The sequence below is a fragment of the Trachemys scripta genome, chromosome 7 (assembly GCF_013100865.1).
Source record: "Trachemys scripta elegans isolate TJP31775 chromosome 7, CAS_Tse_1.0, whole genome shotgun sequence".
Classification (NCBI taxonomy): Eukaryota; Metazoa; Chordata; order Testudines; family Emydidae; genus Trachemys; species Trachemys scripta.
The window spans coordinates 113,991,634-114,009,493 of NC_048304.1; the positions used below are offsets into that span (position 1 = coordinate 113,991,634).

The 17,860-nt window shown below is 41.2% G+C and overlaps 1 protein-coding gene across 6 annotated transcripts in view; it reads right to left on the bottom strand.

Moving 5' to 3' along the window:
• Positions 1-17,860, bottom strand: part of ATRNL1 (attractin like 1) — a 1,006,335-nt gene that overhangs the window by 738,708 nt on the left and 249,767 nt on the right. For all 6 annotated transcript variants that reach the window (XM_034775239.1, XM_034775240.1, XM_034775241.1 and 3 more), the window contains exons 12-13: positions 16,394-16,602; positions 5,682-5,800 (exon numbers count right to left, since the gene is read on the bottom strand). In XM_034775239.1, the coding sequence (XP_034631130.1) occupies positions 5,682-5,800; positions 16,394-16,602 (328 nt within the window). The remainder of the gene's footprint in view (positions 1-5,681; positions 5,801-16,393; positions 16,603-17,860) is intronic.

Sequence of the window (17,860 nt, forward strand, 5' to 3'; positions counted from 1 at the left end):
TCCTGGCGTTTCAGGGCAGGGGAAAGCAAGTCACAAAGTTTCATGAAAGTGCCCTTACGCATGCGAAAGTTTCGCAGCCACTGGGAATCGTCCCATACCTGCAGCACGATGCGGTCCCACCAGTCTGTGCTTGTTTCCCGGGCCCAGAATCGGCGTTCCACGGTATCAACCTGCCCCAGTAACACCATGATTTCCACATTGCTGGGGCCTGTGCCTTGTGAGAGGTCTATGGCCATGTCAATTTCCTCATCACTCTCGTCGCCGCGCTGCAATCGCCTCCTCGCCTGGTCCGGGTTTCGCCTTGGCATGTTCTGGCTCTGCATGTACTCCAGGACAATGCGCGTGGTGTTCATAGTGCTCATAATTGCCGCGGTGATCTGAGCGGGCTCCATGATCCCAGTGCTAGCTATGGCGCCTGGTCAGAAAAAAGGCGCGAAAGTAGTATCTGATGGACCAGGAGAAGGAGGGCGGGAGGGAGGGAGGGCCGAGTGACGACATGGCGTACAGGTACAGGAACAGGGAGAAACACAAACAACTGTCACACAGAATGGTCCCCCCAAAGATTAAACTGGAAACCCTGGGCTTAGCAGGCCGTTGATTTCACGGAGGAAGGGGAAGCAAATGAACACAGAACAAATCTATTTTTTACATCTTAAGGTGGCAGCCGACGCTGCAGCATGAGTGACAGCCATACCAGTATGACGATGACGGGTACCAATCATAATATGCCATCATCTGCCAAAAGGCAAGGGGCTGCTGCTGTGTAGCAATGCAGCCCCACGTCTGCCAGCCCCACGTCCGCCAGCACCCAGCATCGCCCTCGGCCTCTTCTGGGTGCTTAGCAGACAATATTGGGCAATTGGCAGAAAATAGTATATTATGACTGGTAACCGTCATCATCGAAACAGTAGCATGTCTGCCCAGGTGGCCATGATTGACAGCCATACCAGTACGACGACGACGGGTACCAGTCATAATATACCATCGCCTGCAAGGGGCTGGTGCAATGCAGCACTACGGCTGCCAGCCCCACGGCTATCACTCATGCTACACCGTCTACCGCCAAAAGGCAGTTAGCAGCTGCTGCTGTGTAGCAATGCAGTCCCACGTCTGCCGGCACCCAGAGGACATATGGTGACGGTGAGCTCAGCTGAGCTGAGCGGGCTCCATGCTTGCCGTGGTATGTTGTCTGCACAGGTAACCCAGGTAAAAAGGCGCGAATCTATTGTCTGCCGTTGCTGTGACGAGGGGGGAGGGGCCTGACGACATGTACCCAGAACCGCCCGCGACACTGTTTTGCATCATCCGGGCATTGGGATCTCAACCCAGAATTCAAAGAAAAGGCGCGAACCGCTTCTCGGCTCGAGCTGTGGCGCAAACGTAGTATCTGACGGCCTAGGGGAAGGAGGGAGGGGGGCCGAGTGACGACATGGCGTACAGGCACAGGGAATTAAAATAAAGAACGGTGGCTGTGCATCAGGGAGAGACACAAACAACTGTCACAGACTGGTCCCCCCCAAAGATTAAACTGAAAACCCTGTTGACGGAGGGAGGGGGAAGCAAATGAATACAGAGAAAATCTATTTTTTACATCTTAAGACGACGGTGCAGCGTGACTGATAGCCCTCGGCATCTTTCTGGGTGCTTGGCAGCAAATACTGGGCGGTGTATGACGATGGTCTTCAGGCCTATTGCACGAGCTGCTGCTCAGGGAAGACTCTGCTAACGTGCGATGACCCGACTTGTAATAGGCCGGCTAACAGTCATAATACACCATTTACTGCCAAAAGGCAAGCCCCACGGCTGCCAGCACCCAGATCGCCGATGAAGGCTACCAGTCTACTGCACCGTCTACCGCCAAAAGGCAGTTAGCAGCTGCTGCTGTGTAGCAATGCAGTCCCACGTCTGCCGGCACCCAGAGGACATATGGTGATGGTGAGCTCAGCTGTGCTGAGCGGGCTCCATGTTGTCTGCACAGGTAACCCAGGTAACCCAGATAAAAAGGCGCGAATCTATTGTCTGCCGTTGCTGTGACGGGGGAGGGAGGGGCCTGACGACATGTACCCAGAACCGTCCGCGACACTGTTTTGCATCATCCGGGCATTGGGATCTCAACCCAGAATTCCAAGGGGCGGCAGAGACTGCGGGAACTGTGGGATAGCTGTGGGATAGCTACCCATAGTGCAATGCTCCGGAAGTCGACGCTAGCCTCGTACTGTGGACGCGGTCTGCCGACTAGAGCACCTAGAGCATTTTATTGTGTGGACATACACAATCGGCTGTATACAACCGATTTCAATAAAACCGGCTTCTATAAATTCGAACTAATTTCGTAGTGTAGACATACCCTAAGATCCAGAAAAGATTTAGTTCTACCTTGCCAAACAGTTGCACAGTACCAATGGAGAAGGCCTTTGTGAGCTCAGGTAGTGCCAGATAAATTACCTGAAAGTTACTATTGGCTACTACCGGAGGTAGCACTGCCTACTTGCTAAAACACCAAGCTAGCATGGTGGAGGTTTAGCTTTAATTCACAGTTCTGCCACTGAGTTGCTGTGTGACCTTGGGAAACTCAACATCTTGGTGCCTTAGTCTCCCAATTTACAGAATAGTGGTATGCTACCCACTTTTGTAAAGTGCTTTGAAATCTAAAGATGAAAAGTACAAATCATCATCATTACTGTCTTCTATCTTTTCATGCAATCCTTAAACAAATCTACATATTTTTGCTTTATTCCAGCCCCCGTCTCCATTTCTCATAGACTGTTTATACCCTCAGACCTTTGAGAACCATCCTTGTGAAATCCAATAGGCTTTCCTATGTTCTTTCACAGCAATTCTTTTAAACATCCAAGACAGCTTTTGTAATTTTTGGTTTTGTTTTTAAGGAAAAATCTTTTATCAAGATTGCAAGTGAATTTATCTCAGGGAAACTAAACAAATGCCCTCTGAATTCTGCTGTGCATTTAAGTGCTTGGCATATTGTCCAAGTACTGCTGTATGACACTGATACCATGAGTAAGTCAATCATAATTCGCACATTTAAAACCTGCTCAAAATTTACTGATAACCTAGCTTGCATTTTGCTGTCACTGGTGTTTGTGTAGTGAAGTAACAGGTAGATGGCAGTGAAATTCAAAACACAGCAAGAGTCAATGTTTCCTCTTTTTTTCCCTGTTTCAGTATTTCTATTTTACAGGAAATGTGCAGTCAAGGAAGGAAAGATGCATAAGAAATAAGAGCTCATGAAAACAACAGTACTCAGGAGACCATTGTAAATTTATATTAGTTATTAATATTCATCAACATGTTTATCAGTAACCTTCCCGAAATGGTGGCGAGAGTGGTCCCAATATATTGTAGATTCCACAATGTGTTGCAATTTCAAACACTATTGCTCTTTATTCCTATGGGCTAATTCTTTGACGGTCAGTAAAATGCTACAGTGTGGTGAGTTTATGGAATTTTACATCTGTCTTAGCGGTAACCTTGCAGTACGTCTGATGCTTCATATGGGTGCCGTGTAAGAAATTAGATAGATTAATAGATTCAGTTAGGGCACCAGACTGAGAATCAGGAGACATGAGTTCTGTTCCAAGAATTGTCACTGACTCACTACATAACCGTAGGCAATTCACATAACTTCATTGCCTCAGTTTCCCCATCTGTAAAATGGTAATAATCATACTTATCCACCTTTGAAAAACACTTTGCAATCCATTGATAAAAAGCACTATGAAAGTTCTAAATATTACTATTATTTTCTGAGTCATTATTCTAGTGGGAGCTGTCAAAACGTCTCAATTTTGTAAACTGCTCCTTGTTATATTGTCTTGTAACATGATTGTGTAGGGTTTCCATTGTAAAGAATAAGTAATGAGTACTAAGCCTCATGGATGATGCTGTTGATCTGACAATAACTGTTCAGATTTCAGTGAAGCCTAGGGACTTAGGCACCTCTCTCATTGAAATTCAAGAGGAGTTGGATCATAGAATTGTAGCACTGGAAGGGACCTCGAGAGGTCATCTAATCCAGTCCCCTGCACTAATGGCAGGCCGAAGTATTATCTAGACCATCCCTAGTAGGTGTTTGTCTAACTTGAACTTAATCACCAAAGATGGACATTCCACAACCTCCCTAGGCAATTTGTTCCAATGCTTAACTACCCTGACAGAAGTTTTTTCTAATGTCCAACCTAAACCGCCCTCACTGCAATTTAAGCCCATTGCTTCTTGTCCTACCCTCAGAGTTTAACTAAAAGAATTTTTCTCCCTCTTCCTTGTAACAACCTTTTTATGTACTTGAAAACTGTTACCATGTGCCTTCTCAGTCTTCTCTTCTCCAAACTAAACAATCCCCCTTTTTTTCCCTCCAATCTTCCCTCATAGGTCATGTTTTCTAGACCTTTAATCATTTTTGTTGCTCTTCTCTGGACTCTCCAATTTGTCCACATCTTTCCTGAAATGTGCCACCCAGAACTGGACACAATACTTCCGCTGAGGCCCGATCAGTGTGAAGTAGAGTGGAATTACTTCTTCTGTCTTGCTTACAACACTCCTGCTAAGACATCCCAGAATGATGTTTGCTTTTTTGGCAACAGTGTTGACTCATATTTAGCTTGTGATCCACTATGACCCCCAGATACCTTTCCACAGTACTCCTCCTTGGGCAGTCATTTCCCATTTTGTATATGTGCAACAGATTATTCCTTTCTAAGTAAAGTACTCTGCATTTGTCCTTACTGAATTACATCCTATTTACTCCAGAACATTTCTCCAGTTTGTCCAAATCATTTTGAATTTTAATCCTATGTTAGATGTCCAATCTCTGCTAAACTTTTTGGTGAAAACTGAAACAAAAAAGTCACTTAGCACTTCTGCCATTTCCACATTTTCTGTTATTGCCTTTCCCTACTCATTTGGGAGTAATGGGCCTACCCTGTGTTGTAGAAAAATTTACTAGGCCTAAACTTTGGTTGGCTCAGGTAGGCCTGTATTTTTTGGCTTGGGCCTGAACTTTAGTCAAGTTAACTGGAAGAAGGGGGTTTATGGAGAAAGGGGATTTTTTGAAGGCAGGGTGAAGGAAAAGTACAAAAACAGAACCATCTATAATCACAAGGCTGGTGATTCATAACTGTCCACTGGTAGTTTTAGGGGAAGCTTGTAACCACAAAGGGCAAAGTGAGAATAACATGAAAGCTTGCTATGTTATATTCCCTTTTATGGATATTGTGTTCCAAATATGGTAATAATGTTGATAAGAAAGAAAGTATGTATTACGAATTGTGGTTTTGTTCTATATAAGCCATTTAAAATCTGTGTTCAGGGGAACTGCCAGTTCACTGGTACCCACCGTGCATGCTCGAGAATAAAAAGGCCTCAGGCGATTCTGATCCAAACAACACGTGGTCGTTTTTTCCACGACACCTGTCCTTGGATGCCTATCTCCCATAGATTCCTTTAAAAATCCAGCCAATACTGCCATATGTTAACTTTTTTATATGCTAACAGACTAAGAACTTAAATTACCTGGTAGGGTATAGGATAACTTAGAAAGTTTTAGTTGAAGGATGGGAAGCAGTCAAAAGTAAGGTAACAGAAAGTTTCAATTTTCAGATGTTTTTCCTTTGCATTATCACTCTGAATATGTTAACTATATATCCATAGACTCAAATACTCACCATACTGCAGTTACTGTTCGCTGAAATGCACTTCTTGTCATCACACCACTGGCAACCATTTGTATTGGCGGTACAACTGGCACAGTCTGCATATCTGTAACATCTGTCATCTGCAGCAGCTGTAGTACAAATGAGAGACAAAACAAATGGCAAGATGAAAGAGAGAGTGCACCACATTTCTTAATTCACACATTTTTAACAGCTGCTTGGGACAATATCTGGCATTTTTTCATTGCAAACAATCTAAGATGCAATTTACTTAATATGAAATCAACCATATTAGGTTAATGTTATTTACCCCCTTTAAAACACCTGTTCTTTAAACACATATTAGTTGAAGTTTCATAAGACCCTGACCTGTCAAAGAAACAGTCCTTGATTTGTAACCTATAGACTGATACTAGAACAGTACATGGATCAAAGAAACATGTTAATAGCCTTTTATTCTATCCCTTGTTCGTTAATTTAACAAAGTGAGTAAGTATACTTTTAGGCTTGACCTCTTTACAAAAATAGTAGGTTATTATGCAAGAAGACAGCAGTAAAACAAGTAAAAACAAAACCTAACAAGATCATTCTGTAACTGATAAGAACCAATTCTAACTCTTAATTGATTTCATAAACTTTCAATACTGTATACAGTAGAACCTCAGTTACAAACATCTTGGGAGTGGAGGTTGTTCGTAACTCTGAAATGTTTGTAACAAAACGTTATGATAGCTCTTTCAAACGTTTACAACTGAACATTGACTTAATACAGTTTTGAAACTTTACTATGCAGAAGAAAAATGCTGCTTTTACCCATCTTAATTTAAACGAAACAAGTACAGAAACAGTTTCCTTACCTTGTCAAATCTATTTTTTTTTTTAACTTTCCCTTTTTTTTTAGTAGTTTACATTTAACACAGTACTGTACTATATTTGCTGCTGCTGCTTCTTTTTATTTTATTTTTTTATTTATTTGGTCTCTGCTGCTACCTGATTGTATACTTCGGGTTCCAAATGAGATATGTGATTCACCGATCAGTTCGTAACTCTGGTGTTTGTAACTCTGAGGTTCGACTGTAGTAAATTACCATGGTTTTAAAAGAACAACTATTTGGAATATGCTACAAAGATAAACACTGTAATGTACATTTTACTAGATTTTCAATACAAAGTATATTCAAAGAATAGTTTGTTCTCCAATATATTGTTTTTATTTTACTCATCTTAACTATTTCACTTGTCATGTTACAATAATAGATAGTTTTGATATTTCTATACCCAACTTCTCTTGTGGGAAACCAACTGGAGTTGTTATTTTGGGGGCTTGTTTGTTTGTTTTTTGGGGTTTTCTGGCAATGAAGTAGCAAGTATGTGGCATTTTGGATATTTCTCCACTGCCATAATTAGCAGACTAATCACACATTACTTTTTAAAAATATGTTTATACTTAGCTGTGAGCATGGCATTTACCATACTGAAAAGGTGGGTATGAGATTTACATGAAGATCAAAATGTAAGTAAAATATACTGCAATATAATCTGTTTTACAAAAACATTAACCAATCTCTGTTTTGGTTTTACCTTAGCTAAATCATAACAGAACTTTAATATAGTCAGAAATCCGGTGGGATATATGCTGAGCTGTTCCAGGTTGCCCTTTAATCCCTTCAGTATCGGCTACATGAAGTCTAGGAGATGACCTAAAAATGAAGTCTAGATAACAGGATACAGCCATTTGGACATCCAAGGTATAAAGCTTTCCTCTGAGTTGGAGTGAGGCTTCAGAAAAAACATTGGAAGAGCCGTGGTTTGATTGAGGTGGAATGCAGAAAATATCTTGGGCATAAACTCAGGGTGTGACCCAAGAGAGACCTTTTCTTTGTGAAAGATTGTGAAACATAGGTCAGCTAGAAGTGCCTGAAGTTCAGACACTCTCCTAGCATAAGTAATTGCTACCAAAAACTGACAGAAGCAGCAAAGATGATGTTGCCAAAGGTTCAAAAGGATGATCCATTAAGTATGACAAAACCAAGTTCAGATCCCATGTGAAATGTGTGTGGGTGTGTTGTCCTCAATGAAAATGTCAAAATAATTGCTTAGTAGTTGGTGACATGGACTGCAATTGATGAAACTAAACGCCTATGTCGAGGAGGCTTAGATCTCCTTCTAGAGACATCCCGGGCTCTTGGCTGGTAAAATGAGAACCTATAGTGAGATCAAGTTTAAACTTTTCATCATTAGAGTGTAAACTCTCAGAGAGCAGAGTTGCTCAAGAATTTTTTAACATGCACATGGTATCATACGGATTTTTTTTGGGGGGGGAAACAGCTTAGAACCTTCAAACAAAAGGTCTTTGATGGAAATAGTTGTAGCCATGGAATGCAAAGCAGTGTCTGGTGCATCAATGGCTTCTTGAAGAGAAGTGCAGGCTCTGAGACGTCTTTCAGATATTATTGCCATGAACTGTCTCTTGTATTCCTCAAACAATTTGTCTGCAAATTTCACTATTGATGACCAATTAACAAACATGTATTTGGAAGGCAAAGCCTGGTAATTTGTTACCCTCAGTTGAAGACATGCAATGGTATAGGCTTTCCTTCCATACAGGATTTATTAGCTGCAATGACTACCAGAGTCTGAAATACGATAGGTCAGTGGTTCTCAAACATTTCCCCCTCCCCCCCCCCCCCCCAAGCACCACTTGAAAATTGATGAGGGTCTCAGCGGACCACTTAATGATCTTTCCAAATGTTGTTTGTACCGTTAGCTAACTTTGGATAAAAGTGCTATATATATAAAAAAAAATTTTTTGTTCTACAAATAAAAGCACACAACTCGTATTTTAATATCAGTAGTCTTACCTTTCTAATGTGATGGATGTGCCCTCCCGCCACAGCAGCCCCCAAGCTGGGCTGGGAAGGAAGGGGTCTCTCCCCTGCCACAGCAGACACAGAGCTGAGGCTAGGAAGGAGGCCATCTCTCCCCGGCAGCCACAGCCCTGGAGCTGGGGAAAGTCACCTCTTCTTCTGCATATCCCAAATTCCCCCCACCCTCTAAGGTGCACACCTGCGTGGCTCCACTAATTAGGTGGGTTGCCCTTCATTCTCTCGTGTGCAGCCGCCCAGGAGTGCACCTTAAAGGGAACTATTCACGGATCACCTGAATGGAGCTCACGGACCACTGGTGGTCCACGGACCACAGTTTGAGAACCTCTGGGATAGGTGAAATAGTAGTCAAATTCCTGTTGAGGAACCGGGTAACACTTGTCCACACATTTGGCAGTATGTGGTACAGAAGCCGGTCTCTGCCAAAGTGTTTAAAAAGGGCTTTGTAAATGGGAAGGGCAACTCTTTCAGGTGCTGGAGCCTTCGGAATGTCTAAAAATTCATGCAGATTGCCTTACACAACTTTCGCTTGCGCCCATAGGGATATGGCTGCCCTCATAATAAGATCCCGAAAGATCTTAAAGTCTTGAGGAGGAGAGAACTCTGCTGTTATGGTCTCATCAGAGGAAGATGAAGAAACGTAGGGAGGTAGTTCTGTGGCTTCATCCCTGGGTTTCTCTTCCTCAGTTGGTCCCAACATTGGGGGTGGCTGATGGGCCAGAAGGGGGTCTTCCCTGACAGGAATAGAGGCTAGAGATGCTGACTTTCTTCCCAACTGCACTGCAGATGGGGATCTAGAAACACTGAGAGCAATCTAGAGTGCCCAGTAAGGCAAGGGTGGGTAGTTCAATCTCTGCACTGCACGCAGTGGTGGACACTAAGCTGGCTTATAAGCTTTCCTGTTCCATACCATGGGTTAGAGCTGTGTCTGTAGAATGTGACCTGAAAGGTGATCTAAAAGACCTTGCAAGATGAATAGGTCATGCTCCAAATCTGAACAAGAGGAGGAGCTGCTCTGGTGGGTGGCAGGGGAGACAACAGCCAGCAATGCATGCTGTTACATGGACAGTAATGCTAGAGTTGAAGCTGGTTTTGTTAGACAAGTTAGATGTCTTCAAGTCACCAGGGTCTGATGAAATGCATCCTAGAATATTCAAGGAGATGACTGAGGAGATATCTGAGCCATTAGCTATTATCTTTGAAAAGTCATGGAAGACGGGAGAGATTCCAGAAGACTGGAAAAGGGCAAATATAGTACCAATCTATAAAAAGGGAAATAAGGACAACCCAGGGAATTACAGACCAATCAGCTTCATTTCTCTACCCGGAAAGATAATGGAGCAAATAATTACGCAATGAATTTGCAAACATCTAGAAGATAATAAGGTCAAGTAACAGTCAACATGGATTTGTCAAGAACAAATTGTATCAAACCAACCTGATAGCTTTCTTTGACAGGATAACAAGCCTTGTTGAAAGGGGGGAAGCAGTAGACATGGTATATCTTGACTTTAGTAAAGTTTTTGATACTGTCTTGCATGACCTTCTCATAAACAAACTAGGGAAATGCAACCTAGATGGAGCTACTATAAGGTGGGTGCAAAACTGGTTGGAAAATTTTTCCCAGAGAGTAGTTATCAGTGGTTCACAGTCATGCTGGAAGGGCATAACAAGTGGGGTCCTGCAGGGATCAGTTCTGGGTCCGGTTCTGTTCAATATCTTCATCAATGATATAGATAATGGCATAGAGAGTACATTTATAAAGTTTTCAGATGATACCAAGCTGGGAGTGGTTGCAAGTGCTTTGGAGGATAGAATTAAAATTCAAAATGATCTGGACAAACTGGAGAAATGGTCTGAAGTAAATAGGATGAAATTCAACAAGGACAAATGCAAAGTAATCCATTTAGGAAGGAACAATCCATTGCACACATACAAATGGGAAATGACTGCCTGGGAAGGAATACTGCAGAAAGGGATCTGGGGGTCATAGTGGACCATGAGCTAAATATGCGTCAACAGTATAACACTGCTGCAAAAAAAGCGAACATCGTTCTGGGATGTATTAGCAGGAGTATTGTAAGCAAGTCACAAGTAGTAATTCTTCTGCTCTACTCCACGCTGATAAGGCCTCAGCTGGAGTAGTGTGTCCAGTTCTGGGTGCCATGTTTCAGGAAAGATGTGGACAAATTGGAGAAAGTCCAGCGAAGAGCAACAAAAATGATTAAAGGTCTAGAAAACATGACCTATGAGGGAAGATTGAAGAAATTGGGTTTGTTTGGTCTGGAGAAGAGAAGACTGAAAGGGGACATAACAGTTTTCAAGTACATTAAAAGGTTGTTACAAGGAAGAGGGAGAAAAATTCTTTTAGTTAAACTCTGAGGGTAGGACAAGAAGCAATGGACTTAAATTACAGTGAGGGCGGTTTAGGTTGGACATTAGGAAAAACTTCTGTCAGGGTAGTTAAGCATTGGAACAAATTGCCTAGGGAGGTTGTGGAATGTCCATCTTCGGTGATTAAGTGCAAGTTAGACAAACACCTACTAGGGATGGTCTAGATAATACTTTGGCCAGCCATGAGTGTAGGGGACTGGACTAGATGACCTCTCGAGATCCCTTCCAGTTCTATGATTCAGGTGGACTGCAGAGGACAAAATGCTGACTAATATCCAGACTCTGCCAATGGTGCTCACAGTGCCAGCATTATATATAGTGTTGATATTATCAATGGTGCTGATTGAGCAGACAAGGAAGACAGAGCCAATATGGCTGAAGTCGCTGCTGCTACTGGTACCAGATGTTGAAGCAGCAACAAATCAGGCACAGAAAGGTACAGCAAGCCTTTGCTGCAACGACCATCTGTGGTGTTGCTGGTACCAAAACAGGAGGTAAGTGCTCCACAGACAATACCCAACTGTGCCAGAGTGGAGGTAGTTCCCAGCAGCAAAAATGAAAGCACCAGTCTTGATGGCCATATTGGAGTCAATGGTGCCAACTCAGACAGTACCAGTGAACATAGATGTTTATAACCTGATTTCAGCACAGTGCCGGAGGACTTCTTAGATCATTTATTCTATTCACGTGACAAAGTATGAGACCTAGATAATCTATCAGCCTCAGCGGATGAAGATAACTTCTGCTTCAAAGAGGCTACAGGAGAAGAAGGTGGCCTCTTCAGATTTTGGTTTTGGGGCTGGAACAGCCAGAGGGGCAATCCTCATAGAATCACAGAAGTGTAGGACTGGAAGGGATCTTGAGAGGTCATCTGGTCCAGTCCCCAAACACTCAAGGCCAGACTGCACAATAAGTAGACCATTCCTGACAGGTGACTGTCAAACCTGTTCTTGAAAACCTCCAATGACGGAGATTCCACAACCTCCCTAGGCAATTTGTTCCAATATTTAACTCGCCTGACAGGAAGTTTTTCCTAATGTCCAACCTAAACCGCCCTTACTGCAATTTAAGTCCATTGCTTCTTGTCCTAGCCTCAGAGGTTAACAAGAATCATTTTTCTCCCTCCTCCTTGTAACAATCTTTTACGTACTTGAAAATTGTTATCATCAGTATTTGAAACTCCAGTTTATCATCCCAATATCTATATCCTGTTACTTATCACCTTATTATCGTCTATGCATTTGCAACTTCATTGCTTAATTATTTGCTCCATTATCTTTTCAGGTACTGAAGATAAGCTGAATGTTCTGTTATTCCCCAGATTGTCCTTATTACCCCTTTTTATATATACAGCTCTACCCAGATATAACACTGTCCTCAGGGGAGCCGAAAAATCTTACTCCGTTATAGGTGAAATCACGTTATATTGAACTTGCTTTGATCCGCCAGAGTGCGCAGCCCCGTCCCCCTGGAGCGCTGCTTTACCACGTTATATCCAAATTCATGTTATATCAGGTAGCGTTATATCGGGGTAGAGGTGTATATAAATTGGTACTGTATTTGCACTCTTCCAGTCCTCTGGAATCTCTCCCGTCTTTCATGAGTTTTTGAAGATAATGCTAATAATGGCCAGTAAAGAAAACCAAAGTTCAAGAATAACAGGGAACTCCAACTCTCACATGAGCGGTCAGAAGGAACTGACAGGGAGACAGTAACCAGGCCCATTTTATACCCTCAACTCTGCACAAGGATAGCGGGGGGTGCATACACTACTCATTGGTACTGCTGGCAAAAGTCTCGAACTCAAGTGCACTGAGCACTTATACAAATATGCACCTACAGTGGAATCTATATGTGAACAATCACTATTCAAGGTGTATCCTTTCTGTACTGCTGTATGGTTGTGAAACATGGACACTATGCCTCTCAGACTGGGCAAAGCTGGAGGTTTTTTCCCCACACAAAATGCCAACATTGTATATTGGACATAAAGTGAAACAACTACATTCATAATGCAGATGTTTACGGTCGCTCTGGTCTACAGACTAGTGGGGCTATTATCTGCAGCTTACGCTTTTCAAACATGTCAACAGAATGCTCCAAGATGTTCTGGTGAAAGCCATTCCTCGGGTGGCTTGTAATATATGAGAAAACTCCACTAACCAAGGGGTGGAGGCAGCCCAGAGGCAGACTCCCATTACATGGGTGCATTAACTCTGTTTTGATGTTGGACTTTTGGCCTGTCAAGCCCTTGCAGCTACACAGAAACAGACAAAATTGCAAACGATTGCTACAGCTGACCATACGGCTAAGCACTGAAGACGACGACCATAGTGGTGAGGAGGCATTGAGCCACATTATGCATACCTTGGATCTTCACAAATGCCTGAAGGTCTACAGGACTTCTCCAGGATTAGAATGCCATTCCCCTTGCCTTCGATTCGAGGAATCAAACCTCATTCCCCCTCCCTAATGAATATTTCCACTGCCTTTTCATGATTTATTTGTGTGTATATATGAATGAGAGGACATGATTTGGCTTTTTAGGATGATCAACCTATTTTTTGTTGCTTTTGAAGTTAGAAATTTTCAAGATTTGGAGGGGACAAAAAGAGTGGGAGGGGCAAAGTTTTTTAGATCCCTTATGAAATGGTTTACAGAAAAATAAGAAAAAGACAAGAAACATTCTTCAGAAGGCAATTTTGTGTGGTTGACATCTTTCTATGCTACCCAGCATTTGTTTTGAGCAATCATCAAATCATAATATGTTTGCAACTTTACATCCTGATGGGAGACAGTTCAGGAGAAAATTGACTGAAAAGTAAACTAGGTTTATATTAGAGGTACAGCAAACATGCAGAAAGTACAATGATAAAACAAACATTTAAAGTATTTCAGCAGTTTAATATTATGGAGCTTATACATGTGTTGCACAGCCACATTTTGAGTGAACTGTTTTATATTATTCTCTCAGAAAGATACACAGAATGAGTATCAGATATGTGGAGTTGTACTGTATATCTGTGTTCATGTAAACGACAAAAAAAACCACTTTCAACAGCAATTTAGCTCACAAATTTTAAATTTACAGTTTAGGAATGGTGTACAATAGCAATTGATAAAGATAACTTGTTAGTTGAATCAATACAGTTATGATGCCAAACACACATTTTGACATACTACAACATAAAGAAAGCAAAAACTGGCTCAGTTCAGTGTTTTTCCACCTGTGACTGTAGTATAATCCCTTACCCAATTCTCCAGTTAGACCTGTGAACTATCTGAGCAAATGACACTTCCTCTATCCGCTATTTGCGTATACAGACATGACTATATTGTTAATTTTCATTTTGGGAACCTGTGCTCTGGCTGCTATAATGGTTTCCATGGCTCAGAATAATGTGGGTAATTTTTTTTTAACACCGCAAAGCAGGGAAAGGTGGAGAGAGAGGAAGGTCAGTTCTCTGACTATATTTGAGCCCCCTGGGCCAAATTCTCTTCTCATTTTTATCAGTGTAAATTCAGAGTAACTCCACTGATGTAAATGGAGCTATTTTGGATCTACTCCAGTGTAACTGACAGAAGAATTTAGGTCCTTTTATTTATTCCTATCAGTTATGGTTTGAGTACTCTCTCTTTCATTTACAGACCTGTAATTTATCACCCTACTCATGGTTCTGCAAACCTGGCACTACAAGGATGGGCTAACCGTAATCCTCACTAATATATCACTCCAAAGGTCAGACAAACTTTCACCAGAGCATAAGCAAGATGGTCCATTTCAACTCATTATTAATGTAGAGTGTTCTTCAATCACCATTATATTTTGTAAGCACCACTTTATAGTGTTTTACACAGGACAGGTGCAGGATATAAAACATGCTAGGCAGTAAGATTTGTGAATAGTAGATGTAAACTACAACTAATTTATACAATATATGATTCTGAAGGGGTGTAGCTGGCCCTTTGTGACCCTCTGCTGGAGGTTCAGCCCTAGTAAGGAGCAGCAAAGGTGGGTCCCTCCAGGTCTGCCTAAAAAGCCTGCACACCTCAAATTCAAGCTCTTTTCCCTCATCTACTGGTCCACTCAATCTTGCTGCCACCTCCATCTATTCTCATTTCCCTTACTCCCCACTATCACTCAGTCTAGTTTTTCTGCTTTTCACTTATCTTCCCCCTATCTGTGATGCCTCCTATATCTGGTGCACTGTTCCTATCCTCATCCAATAAGCACCTTCTTTCTCTGTCCTCAAATTTCTCTTTAAAACCCACTGTTTCAAGCAATGCTTCCTTTCTTTTCATCAGTGATCCCTCTCCCCCTTTACAGCTCTTGAACCACATCTTCGCTAGTGTTTTACTATCTTATATAGACCTGACTCTCTTTAGAGATGGGAAACATGTCATAGTTTTGTTTGGAAAGCTATAAATAATAGCTATATAATGTTTATAAAATTATTAACCGCTAACATTATAAAAACACCTGCAGACCAGCACTAACACTGATGTTTCTGATGTCAAAAGAAAAGCAGATGGGTCAATTTGATGATAATATTTCTTAAAACTTAGTGACCTCCAAAACGATGTATAAGAACATAAGAACGGTCATACTGTGTCAGACCAAAGGTCCATCAAGCCCAGTATCCTGTCTTCCAACAGTGGCCAATGCCAGGTGCCCCAGAGGGAATGAACAGAACAGGTCAACATTAGATCCATTCCCTGTTGCTCATTCCCAGCTTCTGGCAAACAGAGGCTATGGACACCATCCTGGCTAATAGCCATTGATGGACTGATCCTCCAGGAATTTATCTAGTTCTTTTTTAAACCCTGTTATAGTCTTTGCCTTCACAACATCCTCTGGCAAAGAGTTCCACAGGTTGACTGGGCGCTGTGTGAAGAAATACTTCCTTTTGTTTGTTTGAAACCTGCTGCCTATTCATTTCATTTGGTGACTCCCTAGTCCATGTGTTATGAGAAGGAGTAAATAACACTTCATAATTTTATAGACCTCTACCATATCCTCCCTTAGTCATCTTTTTTCCAAGCTGAAAAGAGACAGTCTTATTAATCTCTCCTCATACAGAAGCTGTTCCATACCCCTTGTGATTACTTCCCTTCTTGGAAAACTTAGAAATAAAATATTTTATATCTTCTATTTCTTTCCATTCTGACACCTTAATTATAAAATCTTTCCAGTAAAAGAAGGACCTGTGAGGAAACTAAGATATATCCTGTTATTCACCATTACATTTCATTTCTAAAGAGTTTTCCCTGACTATAAACTAAAGAGAGGGTGATAGCTGTCAATCCTGAAGCACCGGAGGTTAAACAACTGATGTTAAATATAAGAAAATGTCTTTATACAGTTATGGAAGCATTGCTACCCTTGACATTAAGCAAAATTATAATTCAATGAAGTGCAGAAAAGATTAAAAAAATCACTCTTACCTGTTTTTCTGGTACACTTTGCTTCAAGGACATTGTTAGCACGTCCAGATTCCCAGGATTCACAATGATTTTTGTTCCACAGACATCTTATCCCTGGACCAGCATTTTTACAAAGTTCTTCTTGTCTGAATGCTTCACAGTCTGGAGGCTTGTACACAAGGATATCATTCAACAGAACACTTGAAAAACCCCCAAATATGTACATGGACCTAATGACAAAAGAAAGGGAATATAAAATAACTGTTTTTATAAATAAAGCATTATTAAAGCTATATCCTCTTGCTTTTTTAACCACCTTTACATATATTATGGCACTATTCTTCACAACAGTCAAATTAAGACTGTGTCAGCGTTTCCCTTAAAAACCTCAAAGTTCATGTGCTTTTTTTTTTTCAAAAGTTTGCTCCAAAATAAAGCTTAAAGTATGTCTAAACTCAGCCAAACTATATGTATTAGAAAAATATAGAGCAGTACATAGAAAATGGGTGGGAAGAAGGAAAAAGGACTGTGTATTCTTTTTTGGTGTGAGGTAATGTGAACATGTACTGTATGAACTAGATGGTCTGCAATAAGAGATTGGGACCAAAGAGCATTTCTCTTTGAGACTGAAGATTCCAAGGACAAGTAACACCAGCTAGCAGTCATGGACATCTCTCTTAGCTAGCAGTACATTTCTGGATTTGAGGCCATAGTTCTTCCCCCTTCTCATTTAAAATTAAGAAGATCTGAAGAATTAATCTAGATCTCTCTAGCATCATATACTCCCAAGGGGACCTCTTGTTTGGTAGTGATACAAGTATCAATGGGCTCTGAGGCACCTCCAAAGCAGTACAGTTTATGTTAAAGAGCTATAATAATATAGTAAGAGCTGAAGAACAACTGGGTATTTTACTGCAATTTCAATTCATTGTTAGCAGCCAAATCTTAAAGCTTCAGATATAGTTTAGATAAGAATCAATCCTTTAAATTTCCCTTATCACTATTTGTGAGACACTAGCAATAGATACACTCTTTCATTATGAGCAATTCTTCTCTGCTAATGAAACAATCTACACATATTTCATTAGAGAATTTGAAGTGCAGTGTTTGCTGATCATTGCAATTTGCAGCTGTTATTTATCTCAAGGACTGAGATATTGTTGCATTATTATTACTACATATTATTGCATTATTTTTAATATAATATTCATGTGTAAAGTAACTTATATACTCTATAATTATTGATGTGTTTAATTATTTACACATTCAGATTATTGGAAAGTGATAAATCATGCAAAAAAGGCAACATACAATTGTTGGCATTTAAAAGTGATCATTTATGGTATCAACAACTGCCACATGTTAGGACATAAGTGAAACCCATGAGAGAGGGCCAATGAGAAAATGTTCTTTGAGATCCTCTTAACTAAGTTTCCTATAAAACTCTTCCTTCAGAACAGGGGTCCCCAACACGGTTAGCACCTGCCT